We start from the raw sequence: 24,181 nt of genomic DNA, 5'->3' as shown, positions 1-24,181 counted from the left end.
ACAGAATCAAACATTGTCACACTTGTTATACTCACAACGTTAAAGAAAATGTATTTAAAACTGCGCGCTACTGACAAACTGCTGCAAATTTTGCTGCGCCTGGAAACTCTGGATTCATGGCAAGGGGCCAGCAGGGGGAGGGGTAAAACTAACGCGCAAAGCATCCGAGACGAGACTGGCAGCTCCAGGGGAGGAAGTGGCTTCACCGTATAGTCCTTGTCTCTGGTTTCGCTCTGGCAGCACCAGGGGAGGAAGTGACTTTACTAACGATTGCGTGCATGTCAATGAGAGCGATTTTTTTTTAATTCTAGCCGCTAAATAAGACTGTATAATAAATGCATTTCACAACATAAAACGAGACAAGAGCCACAATGTCTGGGGGTGCTGCAACTCCGCAGCCCCCCTTCGAAAGCCGCCCCTGCAACTCACTCCAGAACATAGATACACAGAGTATGCAGCACCGCTCCGTCTTGTACAGTACAGTCTGCAGAAGAGAATAATACACACATCCCTCTGAATTACTTTATATCTTTATTTAACTTCATTTCAACTATTAGAAAATTCCATTCAACACATATGGGCTTAGATGTATTGCCTATTGCGTGTTTAGTTTGTAATTACAGTGAACAACAAGATGAATTCTCAAAGTTTCGAAAGTGAGTGAGTTCTACTACTGTCTAGTATGGATTTGAATGCAGAAAAGCTGCGAAACGACAGGTGCATATGTGAAATATATTTTACATCATTCAATTCGACATCTAAATTATCTACAGTGTATTTATCACCGGACAGAATATTAGCTATCTGACAGACTGAACTGAACCAATTATTTTTTTGTAATACATATTTCATTTTTGTTTCAGAATCTGTTGCCTACTTCTACTTGTATATTATTTAGTTTAGACACAATATTATTCATTACTGAAATTTGTTCCACCGATTTAACTCCACTCTTTTCTAAACTTTCAATTGGATGAGGAATAAATCCAAAATTTGATACAATATTATACTGTTGTTCAATACTTGGGTTACAAAGAATGTTGTATCAGCGTGCCTGAGTAAAACCCAGGAAAGAGGAAAGGATCGTAACTTTAGGTATTTTTGGTTGCCTTTGACAAATAATATAAGTACCATAATAATCATAACAATTTAATATTAACAAACTGAGAGAGATAAATTAAAGTAAAAATACCAAAACAAAGAATTATAAATGTAATAACAATATAAATTAGTGAGATAATGAAAGAGAGAAAATTAATGTCTGCCATCAAAATGAATGTAAGAAAGGCGATGTATAACAGAATAAACTGAACACTCATTGAAAATACAGTCTGAATAATCTCGGCTCAAATAAGACATATAAAGTTGTAGTCTCCAACCTTTAGCTGAATCAAAGTTCAAATCCATGGAACGCACACGGTAACCAAGTAAGCCGTTATATACGTTAATGGCGTAACGGTCCCAGAGAACTTCCCTGTAGGCTTATGGACGTCGATGATCCCTCGTCGTATAGAATATGAAAAACAGGAATGCTGAGAATGAAACAGACCATCCCTTAGTCTGTAAAGCGATGATATCCAAACGATGTTCCACCGATGAATTATACCACACAGACGATAGTCCCAGCTATCCAAATCAGCGGGGTCACCTTGACCACCGGAACCACGTAATACGATGAGTTGACTATCTCAGCAGAGACGGGAGACTACCCGTTTCTCTCTTGAAGTCGTAACTGCGTCGAATTGTCTCACCAACTGAACATTCGCTCGGTCTCCAAGCCCAGGCCGGCGGTGCGTGTCGTTCCTCCAAACAGCGGAGGAGAAGATCAGGGTACGTTCAGGAAAAATAAGGTAAACAGTATAGCCACCACAGGGGCGTATTTTGCGCCGGTAGCCCAAGGAAATTACAAAAGAAAAAGTTTATAATATAACATAATGTAATAATTTTGTATTATTAGTTTTACCATAGTAATTAAAATTAAAGTAATTGTTAGATATATTTTATGTGATAATAGGATCAGCGGTAGCCGAAACCCTTTAACCAGTATACGCCACTGAGCCACCATAAACCATAAAATTGCCCACAGCATAAACTACATCACAAGAAGTAATTGAACCACACCTATAAAATCTACATCATTTTTATAGAACAAATCTATCACTTTCTTTACACTGGAAAAACGTTCACGCAAGTATCTGCATGCTTGCAGCCGGGATCCCCACCGTGTTAAAACAGGAACAGGCGGAAGAGGCAATCCAGGACACTCATTCCTCAATGTAGTAACACGAGCTGGAGTTTTTACAAATACTTTTTCACATTTGCAACTAGCCTATCGGTTATTTAGAATGCAAAATACATCTACACCATACTGTGAAACTAACTATTTTTACCCATACTACGGAGCGCACTACACTTCACTCGAATGAACTGTACCGCGGCAGTTGTGTCGTCTCCGCGGACTTGCGTACTCTGTGTATATCTTATAGTGAATTGGCTTCCTTTCACTGTAAACATGCTCCAACGTCACAGGCCTAGTTATGATACACATTGTGTGCAGTGTTGCCAGGTCTTGAAAACATATTTCCGGAGGTGTAATGAAAAAATCCGGAGATTTTTCCACAATTTCCGGAGCACTTTCGAAAATCACATAAAATGTTGTTATAACCTTCTATTACAATACATGAACCCATAATAAAAAGATTTCTACTTTAATTTTTCTAATCACCAATTTGATTAGTAGTCACCACCTTCCTTATTAACTTAGCAGTCCCTTTCCTCTTCTCTTCCTCTGCTTTCTTATAGATGTCACTGTTCATGAGTCGAGTTAAGTCGGCGCTAACTTCAAAATCGTAGCACGATGCTGAGTTAGTGAACCTTTCAGTATGCTGGAGTCCGGAGTCTGCTAATTGTCTTGGTTTATAATCGATTTCTGGTTTTTGTTTTCATTCTATTTATAGTTGAACACTCCCTCTCAACACTGGCGGAAGAATGTGGTAAACACAGAAGTGACAACATTAAGGACGATACTTTTGGAAACATAGGTGCCCCATCCTCCCTTTTTTCACTACTTACAGCAACCCAAAATTCTGTTGGGGTTACACTTTTTACTTCTGCTTGAACTATATTTACATTTATAAAACTTGCAAAACGTATCTCACTCACCTTAACCGTTTCATTAAGTTTTGTTTTGACACTAATTCTCGGCATATCACTAATTTTCATTTGTTTTTTAGTTCCAGCACATTTACTTAGGTGTTTTTTACCTGTCGCGTGTTTCTTGAGATCATTTTTCCCTGATGAAACGTTCAAATCACAATCACATGCACAACAATAAGCATAGTAAGGTCCTTTCTTGCTTTTCTGTAACCACCCACAAAATGCTGGGTCTTCCTCCCATTCGGTATTATATTTTGTACTGTATGTGTATTTTATTTTTTGCTCTTACTTTCTGACATTACTTTAGCTTCGGAATCTGAACTCGAATCCATTAGTAACGACTTTTAAAATCACTGAAACCAATAATTAGAACATAAACCGAGTACCATTACGCCTACTTATTTGTCAAAATACAAACACTTGATAGAAAGTGAGTTTCACAGCACTACGTGTAACAGCAAACCGCGAAACGTTTTTGTAGAAACTGATTTACTATAAATGAAAAATCTAATGTACTACATACAGGTATTGTCGTAAGAGGTTACTTCTGATTGGATTATACGAATATGTCATAACCCAGTCCTACCAGAATTTCTGCGATTTTATTTGTTGAAATTAATTCGTAGGTGGAGCTAGATTTTGCCCACAACCTCAAGAAGTGAGAGTTTATATCCTCAAAAATAATATAAAAGCACGTTTACAAAAATACAACTACATATCGGAATCGAAACGTTTCTCCAGACCAGATGTGTTCGTTTTTATGCGTTACATATTTTATATTTAGGGAAGCATTAGTAGTCAAGTTATAAAATATTAACAAATTTAACTATATGATGTTCATCTACCAATTTTAATGTATGCCAGAGATTGGTTTTTCTAAAAAGTAAATAATTTTCTATATTAGAAAATCCGGAGATTACAACTTTATTTCCTATTTTTCCGGGAAGTTAAAAAATTCCGAAGATATCCGGAAATTTCCGGAGACCTGGCAACACCGATTGTGTGTCAGGTATGTTCTTCACCTCATGTTGTGGTCTATATAATGTATAGTCCGACCATCGGTTCTGTGCCCCCGTAAGATATGCGAACTGAACCCTAATTCCTTTTCAGCCTCGGCAATTCATTTCTCTCCTTGTATTCCTATTTCTCTCTTTTCTATCCCTCTCTTTCTCTCCCCCACTACTAAGCAATTTTGAGCCTTCTTGCGGGACAGTTTATTTGCACTTGAAGTCCAGTGTTGTCAACTCAACATGAATACTGTAGCACGGAGTGGTGAAAGAAATATTATTAAGCAAGTAATAGCATTCTGCATAAGTCAATCAGCGTCATTAGACCTACTTAAATTAAATTATGAATAAGTAATAATTAACCTTACAGTATTATAAGCAATATTCAAGAGACATGACACTGTTTGACGGAAGTTTGGCAACATCCCTATTCGGCAAGGTTCGTGGCCTGCTGTTTGACGTAGTGGGAGAGAAACGGGTGGAATGGGGTGAGTAGAAGCGTTAACTTTTCCAAGAACGACGACAACGCTGAAGGGGCATGGATCCGATGGTACGACATTACACCGGTACATTGTAGCCTACATAAAATATTCCAGTATTCTTTGTAATTTGTTTTAAAAATAAGATAAATCAAAATCACCAACATTATATTATTTTGCTGGAGTGTACAATCTAAGTATTGTTTTTGTTGTCATGCTACAGTGCCTGTCCTTCCAAACCCCACCCGTACACTGACTGACTCTTGACGATCTCTGAATTCACTGTCTATCAGAGGTCTGCATCGGACGTTTTCGCTCGAGCGCCAAGTAGTTCATAGCATAATCTGATAGGTAGCGCACATGCATGATGGGTAAAATTATCGCGAGCGATAAATCCTCGAACGGTATAAGCCGAGCGTTAGACATTCGTTCTTGTTACAGTGATGAACTGTGTAGTAACATCATAGATGTTTATCAACAGTAAGTCTCACTAGAGGTTTTGATTTTATCGATAAATCTGCGAGTGGAACACGAGCAGATTTATCTAGAGAAAATCAAAACTCGAGTGGGATTTAATTGACTATTACACGATTAGAAGAAAGAATATAAAGATTATAAGTAACTAAGTACTCCAATACAATAAAATATTAATTGACTTACGAAAATAAACCTGTCTTCAAATGTATTATTGCACCATTACGCAAGATGGCAGTTGGGCCAACTATGGAATCTTCATTGAACTCTGTAGACGGTTACTAGTCAAGAAGGGTTTGTTGATTCAGTTTCGTTTTTATTAAAACATTTGCATTCCACTTCAATCATCCGGATCCCAGTAATCAACGTCACTTGACAGATGATTTTCAATAAATCTCAGTATTAAACAATCTCTGATACGTGACTATCCATAATATCATATAGCAGAAGCTATAACATAACCTAAATAATATACACAAGTGTTAGAAAAGTTTTAATTAACGACGATGACATAAAAAATAAACATGAATAATTTTAAAAGGAATAATTATTGAATGTACAATTTTCAAATTTGAATGTGGTTGGTGGTTCAATTGATGTTATATTGGACGTGTGCGTAATAGAAGTGGAACTCGTTGATTTAGGCCTACATGGTGTATTCAACTTATTCAGGATTTCCGAATGGTGCTCTTCATTTATTTGTAAATCGGATTTCAGAAGATGCATAGGTATGATCAGTGATTTTTATTAATTCTTGTTCTTGAATGCCAATGCGAGTCATATTTGAAACTGCTGTGCATCGACTGGAGTGGTTTGTAATTTTATATATATATATTTTTTGACGTCCAGACCAGCGCAGTTTCAAATGTTGGCAAACAAAGAAACAAATGCTAGGGACGCGATAAAATTGTGCGATAAGCAGCCATGATTGGTTGAAATACGTCCTTTCGTACCGTTTTATTGGTCAAAAGTAGTATGACGTAGTAAGAGTGTAATAGTCATTACAAAACTTTGCAGTGTTTAACTAACCTCTCCATAGTACAACTACTACAAAACTTGCTTTAAAATGTAATTGTATTCTTAATATTGTAGTTGTAATCCCCTGGTAGAGGGGAAGAGAAGGCCTGATGGCCTTATCTCTACCAGGTTAAATAAATAAATAAATAAATAAATAAATAAATAAATAAATAAATAAATAAATAAATGTTGTAGGTAAATGGTTTTTTTTCCAACAGGAGTGACAACCCAACATTCTTAAGGAATTGTAATATCTAAATATTGGCAGGTAAAGAAATCAACATCAGGCATCATAACAACTAATCGCTGTAACTTATATTATGCAAGAGTTTCGCACGCCATGTTTTATCTCTCTAAGTGCTTCACTATGAGTGTAAGTGATTAACATCGGACAATTAGTGAACATTACCCATCAAGAAATAAGTTCATGGCTTAATTTCTACATATTTTAATAGCATAGTGCAACCAAGTAACGTGGTGATACTTAAAAACTGGTTATTCCATTTGAAATATCAAACAACGATGGACATTATAGCAGCAAATGAACATTGTTTTTAAATAACTGTTTTTAATCAACTGATTTTAATTAACTGTGTATATGTGTTTTTATTCGCATTTTATGTAACTATTTTAACTAATAATGGGTATATATTACATGTTTTTGTGCATACATAATGAACATGGCGATATCACATGTATCCATTTGGCAGGGTTAACATGCAGTATCCTTCACACATCTGATGATGGCACACACAAGTGCCGAAAACGTTCATGTAACAAATTAGTAAATACTTTATATAATGAGATAAGCACAGACGGTCTATTAAAACTTTATTATAGGAGTGATTTTGTTTTTGCCACAGTTTCTTTCTAAATACTCCCAAATGCCACACAACTGCTGGATTAAAACACAGCAGAAATTTTGGACCCAAAATATATAATACATTAATTAGAGCTTACCCTGAGCTAAGTACACTTAACACACATCGATTTAAGAAACAAATCAGATTAATTATTTAATTGTTTAAGCTAATTGAGTTAAAATTGTTACTCTAATATTCATGTACTTCTGTATTTTCTATTTGTATATAGACCCTGTTATTACATGCTGTATATATTTTACCATTTATTAATGTGATTGTGCTCAATGAACTCTCGTAATTTTGTGATATATTTTGTATAACTAATCTGAACTGCGCCCGAGCACGAGCTTCTGCTCTTTCGGGCTGCAATGCCTAAGGTAGCTCAAGTGTATAGTATTAATAAATATTATTATTATTATTATTATTATTATTATTATTATTATCTGATATATGTTATTGGATGTAAATGTAATTATTATAAACGAAGAACACAGTCACGATAATGCAAGAACCGTATCGAGTTTTCTAGTAATAATAATAATCTCTAATAATTAGTGTATCAATCTTTGCGTCTGTAACAGTTGTGCAGCATGATTATTCGTTTTATTATATTTTCTGTGGCGTTATCTCTGTACTAATATTGTTATTAATTTACTGCTATATCAATAATATTTTGTAAAACGTTTCTACATTGTCGCAGTATATAGGCGGAACACATATTATGTTATGTGGTAAATCAAATATTGAATAATAATTATTAATTAGCAATAATAACTGTATATCGAAGTTTTTCATAATATTTTATTTATAACTTCGCGTTACTGCTTTGGTACGTTCCATTAAACGTTTGTCATAAACGCAGAAAATAAAGCCTTATTTTTACCGTGTGAACAAAACATGTGTATCTTATCTGTCGCCTTCCATACAAGATAAGACATGTCGGTGAGATGACCTTGTACTGTGCTTCTATTTATTACGAGCGCATCACGACCGATCTTATCTTACTCGAGGGTGCGACATTCGACCGAGTTCAAGCGAGCGATTTAATTCCAATGCAGCGCTCTGCTGTCTATATTATCCTTGTCATAGTTAACTGTTTTTTTCGAGTACTAAGTTTCTAAGTCTGATTATACTCGTATGACATGACTGAGGAGTCCAAAATTCTCATACTACGTTGGTTACATTAGTTTATGGCGTAAGTAGGCCCTAGTAATAACATTAGCATTCCGTTGTAGCTCTTAGTCTTGTCACAGTAATTACAATTCAAATTGTGCCATGTTTTATTTCACCACGGATTCCGGGTTAGGTGCCCATACTCGGTGCGGGGAACGAGCTACATTAAGGGTACGGCCACACGAGCTACATTTGTAGCAAGTTTGCTGCGACAAATGTAGTTGGAATTAGAACGTAAGAGAACGTAAACTCTGTTTTCTATTGGATAAGATGTACAATGGGAGAAAGACATTCTCAAATTTGAAGGAAGACCCGTTTTTTTTTAAGGTTGAAATTCTCAGTATGTATATGTAATCATAACAACAGAATCAACTTGTGTTTATGAGGGAGTGAAGTAGAGAGGGAGATTGACTTTTAGTTGGGAAATTATTATCATGACAGATTTATAACAATACGATGCCAATATATGTGACATATTTTCTTACTAACAATACGGTGCCAGTAAATATTGCTTCGCTATTTATAGCCCAGCTAAGTTACCCTGTTTTTTAACTCTCTTCAAAATACCTTTCTTTAAAAATTGCATACATTTTTCTTCTTTCAATTTCGACCTAAAAAATTCTTCAATAATAAAATGTATACAAAAGCGTTCCAGCAAACCCTTCACAACTATTTTGTTTGGTAAAAAAAACGTACAATTCTTTTTCAGGACAGACCTCACAAATCAGTATTGTTTATAAATATTATTGTGTTATAAAGACATTTTTCCACTTTGAGTTGTATTTTGGGATATAAGAGTCAAGTTTAAATTGCCGCAACATCCAATAAGAATTCTGCAAAACCAAGAAAAAGAGAACTTTTATGATAGATGTGTTTACTTAGCCTATACTCTTTTCAAAATGCCGTTCTTTGAGAGTACACATTTTTTTCTTTCATTTTCGACCAAAGGTTTCTTCAATAATAAAATCTATACAATAGCGTTCCAGTAAACCCTCCACAGGAACTTCAATTGGTAAAAATACATTTCTTTTGCAAGATAGATCTCTCAAATTTGTTACAAACAGATTGCCTCTTTGAGTTGTGTTTTGGGTCATGCTTAAAACTCCTTTTTACTTGGAGATGCTTTAGAAATTCGTGTATTGACAAGGGAAGAGCATGTCTAATCTGTCGTACAATCCCAATGACCCTTCTACAGAACCACGAGAAATTAGGTCTTCATACAGCCTTTCATCAAACTCTTCACCCACACCGTACTTCCGATTGTTATTGAAGAACATATATTCTAAGTAAAAATTGCAAAAAAAGAAATACAGGTAGATGCTAAGAAAATGGGTCATGAGATGGAGAAAATTTAATATTGTTACTTGGTTATGAAATTTTCCAAATTCTCTTAAAGATCAAAGTGTTATGATGGCCGAAAATTGAACTCTTTGACTACCGCTGTAACTTTAGTCTGATTTCTGTAGTAGAATTCGCCTGTCTGCTTATGAATAACTTGAATTCCAAATGCAGCAAATATCGCCGAGTTATTTGTACTCATAATATCGAAAGTTTCCCTACTCTGAACGTGATATGAGAGCGTGTTATTCGAAATTGTCTTTTGATCAGTCTTGAATGGCAGAATGACGAGGGGAAGGGGTCGTCTGACGTTGCATATATGCTTGAACTTCAAAGATGTTCATCCTGAGCTGTGTCCCCACTCTCCCATTCTCTTTGCTTCCTTCCTAGTGAAGCTGTTAAATTGAGTCTTCGCTCGAGAACTTCTCCATCAATTAATTAACCTCGTTCTGACATCCACAGCGGAACACGAGCCTTCACAGCAATAATGACACAAGTCACGGGTATTTCTTTCTTTATTGCCAGAGCTTTTATTAATCTCAGAAATCAGCTCTTCGTATCGATCTGCTGGAGCGCTCTGCTTAGTTGTTTACACCGCGCTTCTGAATTTCAGAGAGGTTTATTTTGTTAGGAAGACTGTGTAAGAATTCTTTTCAGTTCATATATTTACTGCACTTCCTTTATGAAAGGAACGAAAGCAAATTGTGCTGCTGATAATAAATCCAAGAGACCATAGTAGTCAGTGATGTAACTGCCGCTGAGGTGTTTCATACAAATAATGAAATAAGTAGAAGTAAGAATTATGGAATTAGTAACGTTTCTGGGGTCCAGACATTCAAATGCGTTAAAGCACAATTTAGAGAATTCTACGAAGTAGGATAATAAAGTAATGAGTAGGGCCGTAACATCGGTATATTAGTTTGAGGTGAACCAGTGGTGCTCATCGGAGTGACTACTACCGCGGAGGAATCGGAGATTGCGAATAAAGCTCTCCACCGGTGATATCCGATACTACCGTAGGTGGAACAGGGGACATACGGAGGGGTGCGGGGGTTCGGAGCGAAGCGACAGTTAGCTCAAGGACGACCGGCGCGTACGGACTGACTGTAGTTGTGAGGGGAATAAAATGGCACCAAATCGGATATCCGTCGCATGGAAATTCTTTAATTTAGTTGAAGGTAATAATAAAGTCGCACACTGTAAACTTTGTGGGCGAATTTACTCTAAGGGTAGTGGAACTTCGAATTTGTTAGACCATTTGAAGCGATCGCACAATCGCGAACATGATGAAAACAATTACGCAAAACATTTGATATGATTTCTTTTTAAATTGTTTTAGTGCTATTGTTCCCAAAGGCTCACAGTCTATGAAAAAGTCTTGAAATTTCTCTAAAACGTAACTTTCGAGGCAACAAAAAACAAATGAAATATTTACAAGACGACTTGAGTTATATTTTACTGTTTAGACAACTTGAGTTATATTTTACTGTTTGGATTAAAATATTTCTGAATGAAACTAAAGAAACATGTGGTAATAATATAATTACAATTATCCTTAAGTTGATATCCACTTATATTTTTATTACAGAGCAGGAATGGCGCGCTTTAGAAGAGGCAGTTCAAATACTGACACCCTTTAACACAATAATCACAATCCTGTCCGGTGAAGAATCTCAATAAATTATGTTGGACAGTAAACTTTATCCCATTGATAGCCCACGTTTCTTTTGTTTCATTCTGAAGCTTCCTTAATATGTTTTACGTTAACTAAACCGATTAGAATAATAATCGACAAACCCTGTTTGGGATTAAACGAGAGTTTCTAGGAGAATTAAAGTATACATGTTTACATTAGCTACTGAAAAGCTTTACTTCTGCGTTAGTTTTGCAGTTAGATTGAATGTTATTAATTTGATCAATGACATAAAACTAATACGGCTTTCCACATATACTATGAATTTCAAAACTAGAAAAAAAAATCTGTCAGCTAACGTAGCACTTTAAGCAACACAAAAAAAGAGCCGAAGAAAGAGAGAGAGATTAACATAAAAGAGAGATTAAACAACAAATTAGAACTTATTTTAAAAGATACGCGGACGTCAGCGGACTCGAATCACTACCTGATCCGATTAAGGGAATGCTCAGCGGAAAGTATATGTCTGCGCCACAGCACGTATACAACCTGCCCGGCATCAATCGGAGGTAACCGGAGGTCTCCGATTGAAAGCGCGCAAACAACCGCTCCGGAGAAAACCTAATCATAAGCAGCACAAAGGTGAACATACGACGCCGGACAGAATGTAGTAGGCATTTCAAGTACAGCAGCGGAAGAGAATTTGACACACGCCTAAGCAAGCACGTTCCGTGTTTTGTATACGATTATTGCGAGTTATAAAATCAAGACAATACAATTATTATTGTATATAAGGGTTAATATCGGAAAGGTCTTAATGCTGGTGAGGTTGAGAATAATAAAATTGTTGAAAATCATACTTAAATTGTCACAAAGTAGTAAAACATGAGTCTGAAAAGATGTTCTTTTTTAATATTCTGAGATTTGCATTACAGTTTTAGAATGCCGAAAAGGTATATGGCGTACAATTTTGCATTCCCTATATTTAACTGTTACATTAATTTATTTATCACATTTATTCAGTACCTACCTTACTTTTCTTGCATGTTATTCGCCTGGTTTCGGTTCCTGCTGCAATAAACAACATTCATTTTCAAAGTTTCAAAGGAAAATGACCGCTGAGTGTCGGATAGTATAACCTTGTATGCAGAAAAACAGCGTTCTACATCGGTTGAAACCAAGGGCGCATATGTAAAATATTTCACATCATCAATTTCGTTTCTACATCAAGTTCATAACAATCGCACTTGTCATATGACAAAACTCTTGCAATTTTGCATGATGTATTGAAACCACAGTATTTTGTATTACTGTGTTCATTTTCGCACACACCTTTTTTTCTTATATCATCATACGCTATGTACGTTTTCGGCATTCCAAAACTGTAATGCGTAACTCTAAATATTAAAAAATAGCATGTTTTCAGACTTATGTTTCACCACATTTGTGACAATTTAAGTATGATTTCCAACAATTATTCTCAACTTTAACATTTTAGATCTTTCCGATGTTAACCCATATGTACAATGATTGTATTGTCTTGATTTTATAACACGCAATAATCGTATACAAAACACGGAACGCGCTTGCTTAGGCGTGTGTCAAATTCGCTTCCGCTGCTGTACTTGAAACACGTCGACTACATTCTGTCCGGCGTCGTGTGTTCACCTTCAAACTAATACAAATACCGATGTCATGGCCGTAGTAATGAGACTGGTTATAAAAGCACTTTTACTTGCATTTTTAACCAACTACAATGTGATCATCTTCAAAGCAGTTCCCTTGAGACTGCACACACATTTTCCAACGTTGCTGCCACTGCTGGTAGCAGATGTGAAACTCATGTTTTGAGACACTGTTTAATGCCTCGGTTACTGCCTTTTAGACCAGTTAGAAAATAAATAATTATCGCAAAAATGCACAAATTAAAAGTTATATTGTGCAAATTCCGAAAATATTGTGCAATATTAGGTATAGGGTAAATAATTATACAGAAGGATAAAATTAATAAAGTATGCAGAAAAAAAGTTACGTAATTTGTTTCTCGGAGAGTTGTATTACTTTCAATCCATCTTACCACATTCTAGATATACTTATGTAGGCCTAAGTAAACCATTAGACGTAGGTATGTTTAGAATCAGTTACTGCTGAATTTACATCACTTTAAAAAACGTTATTTTATGGATGATATAAACATTAAAATTCTTCACGATAAATTCAAGATTTAGCAGAGTGCTGACTCTTTTTACTGAAAGGCGGTTAACTTCCAGTTTTTACGAGATTCATGCAACTTAATCCTCGCTCACAATTTACAGTATGCGATGGAATTATATAAATCAATTACAGGATTGTGTATTGTCGATCATTATTCATATTACACCAATGCTACTAAAGCACGATTATTAGCACATTAAGCGCCGAAATAAATTATTTTGGAATGGAATGGAATTTAAGTGAGGGGGGCACGGATGGCTCAGCACTGCGACCTGTTGAGATCTATTGCGCTAACCCTCGATATGGAATGAGTTGCGTGCCATAGATCCCCTACGCGCACCAACCCTAACCACATGACTCCCTAAGGACCGGTCCCTACAGCCAACAGAAATCCATATACCATTCCTGCTTCGGCAACTTCCCCCAAGGCCCCCTTGTCGGTCCGAGGCGAAACTCCTGCCCCGAGTAGGTCCGCCTCGGGTGCTCGTAGCAGAAGCCATTCAACGTCGTTTAGCTACATTCCACGGAGGCCGGTCGAGAGAGCCAGTAGTTTCGGGAGGTCGCCGGTAGAGTGATCTGAAAACCCAGAAACGGGATGATAAGGAAAGGATGATGGGAGAGGAAAGGAAATAGCGAAGATGAGTGGGGTTCCAATCGTCTGATAAAGTTACCTGATATTCATCCATAGGAGTGAGGGGGGGAAAAAACCTCACCCAGGCAACTCGTCCTGACCGGGAATCGAACCCGGGACCGCTGGGTTTGGAATTAGACTCGCTAACCCCTCAGCCACAACCATTTAAAAAGAAGTGTGCTTCATCTGTCTAGAAAATTTTGTCCAGTCAATGACAACTTGGTTGAACTCTGCTAGCCAAATAAAGCAACATCATACTGTATCTCTTCTGCCTGTCACTTTCTTTCAGTGTGATTACTTGTTTATGTTTACTGTATATGGGTACAGACTAAGATGTTTTCTTACGAGGTCGGACAATATAGTAATGAGACTGATTTTTCCCACCTGATGAGGCAACCCTGCAGCCTCCCACCAGAGATATGTTTCACCTTGGTCCTTCCTCCACCCGAATTCCAAGTGCAAGCCGTAAGTGTGGAGTAACTGTTTGATTAGTGGAGTTGTCGAGTGACAGAAGGTATAAGATCGGTTAGCTAGAATGCCTAAATTCAGTAAACCATTGAAAAGTAAACTTTGTGCTTACGTTAGTGAATTTGGTAGGCCTACCCATGTGTTTTCAACCGATGGAACAGTTTTGTTATGTAAGGTTTGTGAAAAGACAGTTAATCACGAAAAAATAAGTCAACATGTGTCACCTACGAAGTAAATATGAGGGTTATGTTGATATAATTTAAATTTATTGCTAAAATATATTATGCCTTTTTTAAAATTTATAATGCCTTTTTCAAAGATTATTGTGCCTTTTTTACGTTTTTATTGCCTATTTTAACTGTTATAAATGCCTAAACATCCGGGCTCTTAGCAGTCTTACCACATGTCATGTATTATAAAACAAAACTTTTCGAGTTTCTCTTTCCATCGGTATGAATTTTAAATATCTGAGTTTCATTGAACGTGAGTTACTGTGTTCGAAACCGTAAGGTTTTTTGTGGGAGCCATGTATTACTTTCACCGCGTATACAGTTAGTACATACATACATACATACATACATACATACATACATACATACATACATACATACATACACAGATACATCATTTTATTTTTACTTCAATTTTTATTGTACCTGAGTTTTTTAATGTACTTCACTCCCACCCCTTCTACTAATGAAGTTCAACCGTCTTCCACACAGATCCAAGACCGCATATACGTCATAGTAGCCTTACGGTCATAGTAAACAGTACGTTCCAAAAATATGTTCGCGTTTTCCAGTGACGAAAGAGCTTTCAATATTGAATCATTTTCCCACAGGTACTGTCGTCCATTTGCCTACGTCGTATCCCGGTTTCCCCCACCAGCTTTTACTTGCCAGCTAGTGGCTGGGCTGTCTTAGCTCTTTTCTGAGAACATTAATTTCTGTTAGGAATTGGACGTCTACGCAAGATTATACAACTGTTTAAAATAACTTAAATAAAAGGGCCTCGTTAAGTAATTGTCACGTGATTTCCTCCCTTTCTACGACCCTAAGACATAACCACTTGATGGACAGCAGATAGTATGTATGAGTAATTTTATCTTTTCGGATCGGGCAGAAGTGAAGATTGAATTTACAGTACGTAAAGTGCTCTTTTATAGAGTAGGTACAGAATTATTTCAACATGAGTTACTAGTACGAAGAACGAAACTGGTAATTTGGATTAGGTAGAATAGTCTATAGTGCGATAATATGCACATTAGAACTGAAGCCTGTATCGAAATGAACGACCACCATTTTCAAAAATGTGTTTAAATATCCATATTATGATTATTTTTTTATTTAACTCCATTCTCTATATTGTACGCTAATGTACTGTAGACAGTATAATATGCACTGCATAATGAATACGTCCACATGGACAGCTCAGTTCGTGAGTAAAAACACTCATTGTTAATACTGTACTGTATTTTGATTAAACAAAAACCTAATGAAAATGATCAAACTCAAAAGCGCGATATTTCCTAGTTTACGTAAATGGATGAACTACTTTTCTTCTCTCCTATACCTAGTAAAGTGATTTGTTTATATATTACGCCAATATCATCGAACTCCAGCCGTGGAAGGGGGTAGCAAACGGTGTTGATCCAGAGGTATAGGCAAGTTAATATTAAAAATGTTAGTAAAAATAAAATGATGTTCCTGTACATGCATACATACATACATACATACATACATACATACATACATACATACATACATACATACATACATACATACATACATACATACATAAAATTGAAAATACGAAAACTACAAGCAGTGTTCCTTGCTTTTTACTCACTTTGTTTAATAAATTAATAAACATTCCACCAATTTCAGTTGAACATAGATAACTTGTGTTTGATACAGGTTCATTACAGCGCAGTCCTATTTTACAATCTAACAAAGCGATACTCTAAATACCCGTTGAGGATATGCGTATTCAAGAGCAAATCGGATGCTGTGCAGAAATCCAGGCCCAGAGACTGAATCCTCACTCCAGTTCACATGAAAGACAACGCATGCGTCCTCCCTGCCACCCACGTCAACCAGCTTCCCGATTATAATCTCACACTCGCTTGTCAGATAAACGATGGAAGGGGTAATCGTGTCGTATTTACTTTCCACTCCTCATGGATTTCCCTTCGCAGTGTGTTTAAGCATGAGATGGCATGGCGGAATGAATCTTCGATTTGACGATGTCGAGTGCGGTGCACGACTGTCATTTTCTACTTCGCTTTTCTTTATTTTCCGTCCTTCCTTTCTCATTAAAGAAAGTATTTTGATTCTGAAAAAAAAATAGATTTAGAGATATTCGCAGAAATACTCGTTAACAGATTCCTTGATGCAGTTAAAGATCGTTATAACGAACACCATTTCAACGAATTTGTTCAGTTCAACGGAAACATTCATAATTCCCGTCCATGTCTCCATAAGACGCAGTCTTAAATAATTTCATTTGTAGGAATGCCGGCGTTACGAATATTTCTTGGGAACGGAAAAAAGCATCCCTTCATCGAAATATGACCGATTGAACGAATTTATTGATGTGAAAATATCTTACAACGAAATTTCTAGAAATAATTAGGTAGATAGACAGATGGATGGGTGGGTGGGTGATGGATAAATGGATGGGTGGGTGTGTGGATGGATGGATGGATGGATGGATGGATGGATGGATGAATGTGTAGATGAATAACTGAATGAATAAATAAATAGATAAATAATTAGATAAGTGAATAGATAAATATATATGTATATAGTAAATAGATATAGATAGATAAATGAAGCTATAGATAAATAAGTAAATAAATGCATAAATAAAGAAAATTAATAAAATGAATTAATGAGTGAGTGAGTAAGTGACTGAGTTACTGAGTGATTGAGTGAATTACTGAGCGAGTGAGTCACTGAGTTACTGAGTGAGTGAGTGAATTTCTGAGCGAGTGAGTGACTGAGTTACTGAGTGAGTGACGGTATGAATGAATGAATACATAAATAAGTAAATAAAAATAAATAATTAAGAAAAATAAATACATGAAAATGAATAAATGAAGCAAGCAAGGAAGGAAGCAAGCAAGCAAAATAATGAATAATAAATATATAAAATATAAATAAATAAATGGGTAAATTAATGAATAGGTAAATGATTAGTTGGATAAGGAAATAAATCAGTAAATGAATGAATAAATAAATTATTAAATAAATAAATGAATAAATAAATAGATGAATAAACAAATGATTAAACATGCGAAAATAAGTAAATGATTAAATAAATAGGTGAATAAATGATTAAAATATAAGAATAAATAAACGATTATATAATTAAATTAATAAATGAATAATTAAATAACTACATGAATAAATGAATGATTAAGTAAATAGATGAATAAATGAATGATTAAATAAATTGATGAATAATTAGAAGATTAAAAAATAAAATAATAAAATGATTAAATAAGTAATTAAATAAATACATGAATAAATAAACGATTAAGTAAATGAATGAATGATTAAATAAATAAATGATGAAATAAGTGAATAAATAAACTATGAAATGAATGATTAAAGAAATAAATGAATGAATAAATAATTCGTAAGAGCTGAAGCCATACTGAATTATAATGGCAAGTAAAATAATTGTATCGTGTTTCCATGTCTATTATATACTCGTAATCTGTAAAGTCATTAGAACCAGGTATCCAGTTGCGGAAGGCGTTGGCCTAGTGAAATAGGTATTTATTTATTTTCCCTGTTAAATTCACAATATTATGATGATGATGATGATTATTATTATTATTATTATTATTATTATTATTATTATTGTTATTATTATTATAGATATATTGTACATAACTATCAGCCAGAACCTCAATCAGAGGTGATGATGATAGTTATAATTATTATTATTACGTAATAATAATAATAATAATAATAATAATAATAATAATAATAACAATAATAATCATAGTCATTATCATCATCACCCCTGATTAAAGTTCTGCCTGATAATTATGTACAATACAGCTATAGTAATAATAATAATAATAATAATAATAATAATAATAATAATAATAATAATAATAATAATAAGTCCACACCTGTGGAGTAACGGTCAGCGCGTCTGGCTGCGAAACCAGGTGGCCCGGGTTCGATTCCTGGTCGGGGCAAGTTACCTGGTTGAGGTTTTTTCCGGGGTTTTCCCTCAACCCAATACGAGCAAATGCTGGGTAACTTTAGGTGCTGGACCCCGGACTCATTTCACCGGCATTATCACCTTCATATCATTCAGACGCTAAATAACCTAGATGTTGATACAGCGTCGTAAATAATCCAATAAAAATAATAATAATAATAATCGTCATCATCATCACCTCTGATTAAAGTTCTGGCTGATAATTATGTACAATAAATCTATTATAAGGCAGTATGAAAAGAAGAGATGGGTCGAGTAGAAAGGGAAGCACAGATAATGAGAAGAAAACAAAGAATGGGAAGCAATTGTGCAGTGAATGAATGAATGAATGAATCCACTGTGTCCCATGAAGGGCTAGGGCCTCCTACAGGAGGGGAAGCTCGATTGGTGTGGTTCACATGATGAGCTATTTCACGTGAACAACATTCACATTCACATTCACTATATTGTGCAATAGTAAAGAAAAACCAACCTACAATTGAAGAAAATGGTGTGTAGCCTAAGATATGAACAAGTGGCAAGGGTTCTTGAAAGGAAAAAGGATGGAGTGTAGTTTAGTGTTTTTCTTATCAAGACTGGTTAAGGAGATTTATCACCACGGATACAGTCATCCTGTCCTACTTTTTCATTAAGAACAGCAATAAATTTTGCAGTAATATACCGAATTAGATGATTTCATCATCCTTAACAGAATTATGACTTTGTTTTTCCCTTGTACTCTTCATTTGGTAAAATTCGCCATGCATTCCAAAAGTCCAAATCTAAAATATTAAAGCAACTTTGAATGAAAAAGGCAAGAATAAAACGAGAAATTCTTAATGAGAGCATCTTTGGGACACACGGTACTTACTATGTTCATTAGAGCAAGCACATATTGTTGAACTCGCTCACGACCATGGAATCTGATTACAGTGTGGTCTACTGCCAAGGCGAGCTCCAACCACCTTGGGGGAGCGTTGACGTTGTACTCCAATGGCCTCTTCCTTTCTGGAACTAGGATACAAGTTTCACTTAATTTTAAAACTTGGTGTGTCTGAATGCTGTAATTCACTGTTACACAAATTGATTCAGAATAACAATTCCTAATTTTTAGATGTAATGGAGGGCATGTAATTAAACATTTATTATTAATACAGTAGTGTCCGTAAATATCCCGAAAAGACAAAGTATATGATTATGTCTCGTGACCAGAATATTGTACGAAATAGAAATATAAAAATTGGAGATTTATCCTTCGAAGAGGTGGGAAAAATTCAAATATCTTGGAGCAACAGTAACAAATATAAATGACACTCGGGAGGAAATTAAACGCAGAATAAATATGGGAAATGCGTGTTATTATTCGGTTGAGAAGCTCTTATCATCCAGTCTGCTGTCCAAAAATCTGAAAGTTAGAATTTATAAAACAGTTATATTACCGGTTGTTCCGTATGGTTGTGAAACTTGGACTCTCTCTCTGAGAGAGGAACATAGGTTAAGGGTGTTTGAGAATAAGGTGCTTAGGAAAATATTTGGGGCTAAGCGGGATGAAGTTACAGGAGAATGGAGAAAGTTACACAACACAGAACTGCACGCATTGTATTCTTCACCTGACATAATTAGGAACTTAAAATCCAGACGTTTGAGATGGGCAGGGCATGTAGCAAGTATGGGCGAATCCAGAAATGCATATAGAGTGTTAGTTGGGAGACCGGAGGGAAAAATGCCTTTAGGGAGGCCGAGACGTAGATGGGAGGATAATATTAAAATGGATTTGAGGGAGGTGGGGTATGATGATAGAGACTGGATTAATCTTGCACAGGATAGGGACCGATGGCGGGCTTATGTGAGGGCGGCAATGAACCTTCGGGTTCCTTAAAAGCCATTTGTAAGTAAGTAAGTGTCCGTAAATTCTTCTGTATCGAAATAGTCAAAAGTCATCATTGATCTTATTATCGTCCATGGGTGGTTTTCAATTTTATTTCAGCTATTTCTTTTATCATTAAATCAATCTATGTTTAATGGTTAGCATGGCATCGACATGTTAGCATATTGGTCATCCTGTAGGCCTTGGCTATGAACTATGTTGCGTTTTGTAAATGAGTTACTTTCCACGTCTTCCACTGACATACGTAGACCACTGGAGGGCAACATTTGCAAACGAAATGATAATAAACGTGAGGAATGTTACTACAGATGTATAGTATTATGTGACAGGCTAGGTTAGGTGGGTGGTATTATATGAGAGTTTAGGCTAAGTTAGGTTAGGTCTGTAGTATTATGTGAGAGGTTAGCTTAGGTTAGATTAGGTATGTAGTATTATGTGAGAGGTTAGATTAGGTATGTAGTATTATGTGAGAGGTTAGCTTAGGTTAGATTAGGTATGTAGTATTATGTGAGAGGTTAGCTTAGGTTAGATTAGGTTGTAGTATTATGTGAGAGGTTAGCTTAGGTTAGATTAGATGTGTAGTATTATGTGAGAGGTTAGCTTAGGTTAGATTAGGCGTGTAGTATTATGTGAGAGGTTAGCTTAGGTTAGATTAGGTGTGTAGTATTATGTGAGAGGTTAGCTTAGGTTAGATTAGGTATGTAGTATTATGTGAGAGGTTAGCTTAGGTTAGATTAGGTATGTAGTATTATGTGAGAGGTTAGCTTAGGTTAGATTAGGTGTGTAGTATTATGTGAGAGGTTAGCTTAGGTTAGATTAGGTGTGTAGTATTATGTGAGAGGTTAGCTTAGGTTAGATTAGGTATGTAGTATTATGTGAGAGGTTAGCTTAGGTTAGATTAGGTATGTAGTATTATGTGAGAGGTTAGCTTAGGTTAGATTAGGTATGTAGTATTATGTGAGAGGTTAGCTTAGGTTAGATTAGGTGTGTAGTATTATGTGAGAGGTTAGCTTAGGTTAGATTAGGTGTGTAGTATTATGTGAGAGGTTAGCTTAGGTTAGATTAGGTATGTAGTATTATGTGAGAGGTTAGCTTAGGTTAGATTAGGTGTGTAGTATTATGTGAGAGGTTAGCTTAGGTTAGATTAGGCGTGTAGTATTATGTGAGAGGTTAGCTTAGGTTTGATTAGGCGTGTAGTATTATGTGAGAGGTTAGCTTAGGTTAGATTAGGTGTGTAGTATTATGTGAGAGGTTAGCTTAGGTTAGATTAGGCGTGTAGTATTATGTGAGAGGTTAGCTTAGGTTTGATTAGGCGTGTAGTATTATGTGAGAGGTTAGCTTAGGTTAGATTAGGTGTGTAGTATTATGTGAGAGGTTAGCTTAGGTTAGATTAGGTATGTAGTATTATGTGAGAGGTTAGCTTAGGTTAGATTAGGTGTGTAGTATTATGTGAGAGGTTAGCTTAGGTTAGATTAGGTATGTAGTATTATGTGAGAGGTTAGCTTAGGTTAGATTAGGTATGTAGTATTATGTGAGAGGTTAGCTTAGGTTAGATTAGGTGTGTAGTATTATGTGAGAGGTTAGCTTAGGTTAGATTAGGTGTGTAGTATTATGTGAGAGGTTAGCTTAGGTTAGATTAGGTATGTAGTATTATGTGAGAGGTTAGCTTAGGTTAGATTAGGTATGTAGTATTATGTGAGAGGTTAGCTTAGGTTAGATTAGGTATGTAGTATTATGTGAGAGGTTAGCTTAGGTTAGATTAGGTGTGTAGTATTATGTGAGAGGTTAGCTTAGGTTAGATTAGGTGTGTAGTATTATGTGAGAGGTTAGCTTAGGTTAGATTAGGTATGTAGTATTATGTGAGAGGTTAGCTTAGGTTAGATTAGGTATGTAGTATTATGTGAGAGGTGTTGGCGACACTGAAAACCTCATCACATTCAGGAAATATGACCATGTTTTACATTTACGTACGACGAATTTGGTGTATAAGTAAAGTACGTATTTGGGGCGGGCTGGGGGGCATACAGCTCGCCCAGTGATCACATCCAATTTTCACTACTCCATACTATAAATCCTATGCATTTTCTCTATATCAGGGACATAAGTAACCTTTAAGATGGAATATTCTTACCTTCGCTCTCCATTGTTACATCTAGGAAGTACCCGACCTCCTCTTCTCGCTGTAGCTTCCTCCTGATATGCTCCAGGTTTTGCGGAGGCTCCTGTATGTGGAGTCTGTTCCTTTGCGTAGAGTTCACAACACTAGCGTTATTTCTTCCTGCACCAGGTACTGCAACACGGTGTCTCCAGTATGATTCCCGCTTCGTTCTGCTCAAATCGTGATTAATTCCGCCAGTATTGTTCACATTACAGCTATCATTGTCCATACTTCTGTTCGATGCAACAAACTCGTTCCCGAAGTCTTCATCGTCACCTAGCTTCAAATTTTTCTTAACCTTATAAACCAAGTGGGGATGTTGTCTATTCAACCCTCCAGTAGGGACAAGAGGTTGAACGAAATAAGATTCTCCGTCAATTTGAATCAGTCCAGTCATATCGCCGGTTTTATTATGATCTATAGGTGAGGTGTCGCAGGTGGTCAGAGCTACAATGGAATTCGGGAATCCTCTCACAGTACCAGTTTGAAGTAAACATCCGTCAGTTGTATCTACCGGCTCACTCTCCTCTGTTGACACCCATTCAGCTTGCAGGTCATCTTCAACAAGTATATTTTTATTGTCAGTCACTTCAATGATCCAGTCATTCAAAGATATTACAGTAAAATCATCGCTTTCGCCCTTGTTTTCTTCAATTACATTATTGGTATTAATTGTTTTGTCTACGCCGTTTTCTAGCAAATCGTCTTTCCTTTGCACGATACTCGAATTTCTTACATAACCTCGACAATTATCACTGTATCCACTGGATTTTAGTTCATCTAAGTATTCCACACTCGCATTTCTATCACTAATTCTCTTTTCGTTACACTCACCATTGTCACATAGTTCGTGTTTTATCACAAGCGCTCCATTCACACTGAACGAAGAGTTTGTTTTCTTCTCACGATCTTTGATATCTTCATTTACGGACTCATCGTTGTAGATGTGTCTTCTTTTTCTCGCTGATTGTTTCACAGTACCTTGATTTAACACCAGGGGAAACACTATATCGTGGTGTTCGGAATCTTCTATCGTCTCTAGGAGTATCCTCAAAGATTCTTGAATGTTCCATCCTGTCACTAACAATAAAGGCCATTGACACGAAATTGCTACCAACATGAATAACATCAGCATGTTCATTTTTAGTAACGACTATCCTAGATTAATTACAAACGCGTAATTGCTTTATAATGCACTATATTAAGTTGTAACGCACAATGATATATCTTAAATTTTACAGTTAGAGTTCATGTTAAAATCGAGCAGAAGCTGTCTTCCTCGACTCCTCTGCGTCTCATGTCGAGGAGGCACTGATTTTCATAAGGAAATGTTTCTTTCGTTTCACGTTGCGGTACTATAGTATGTCCACGATACTTTGACGTTTATTTCCAGGAAGTAATGGGACTGAGATTTGTAGGCTACATATTTTCATGGTAAAGAGTAAAAGTTACACACACATT

At 36.0% G+C, this 24,181-nt stretch overlaps 1 protein-coding gene across 1 annotated transcript in view; it reads right to left on the bottom strand.

The window, feature by feature from the left end:
- LOC138701949 (A disintegrin and metalloproteinase with thrombospondin motifs 1-like) overlaps positions 1-23,939 on the bottom strand; it is a 115,457-nt gene extending 91,518 nt beyond the window's left edge. The window contains exons 1-2 of the mRNA XM_069829328.1: positions 22,694-23,939; positions 19,546-19,688 (exon numbers count right to left, since the gene is read on the bottom strand). Coding sequence (XP_069685429.1) covers positions 19,546-19,688; positions 22,694-23,861 — 1,311 coding nt within the window. The 5' untranslated portion in view covers positions 23,862-23,939. The remainder of the gene's footprint in view (positions 1-19,545; positions 19,689-22,693) is intronic.
- Positions 23,940-24,181: the final 242 nt, after the last annotated feature.

This window comes from Periplaneta americana, chromosome 6, assembly GCF_040183065.1.
Source record: "Periplaneta americana isolate PAMFEO1 chromosome 6, P.americana_PAMFEO1_priV1, whole genome shotgun sequence".
Lineage (NCBI taxonomy): Eukaryota > Metazoa > Arthropoda > Insecta > Blattodea > Blattidae > Periplaneta > Periplaneta americana.
The sequence above is the reverse complement of the archived record's forward strand: the minus strand, read 5'-3'. Positions and strand labels throughout refer to the sequence as shown.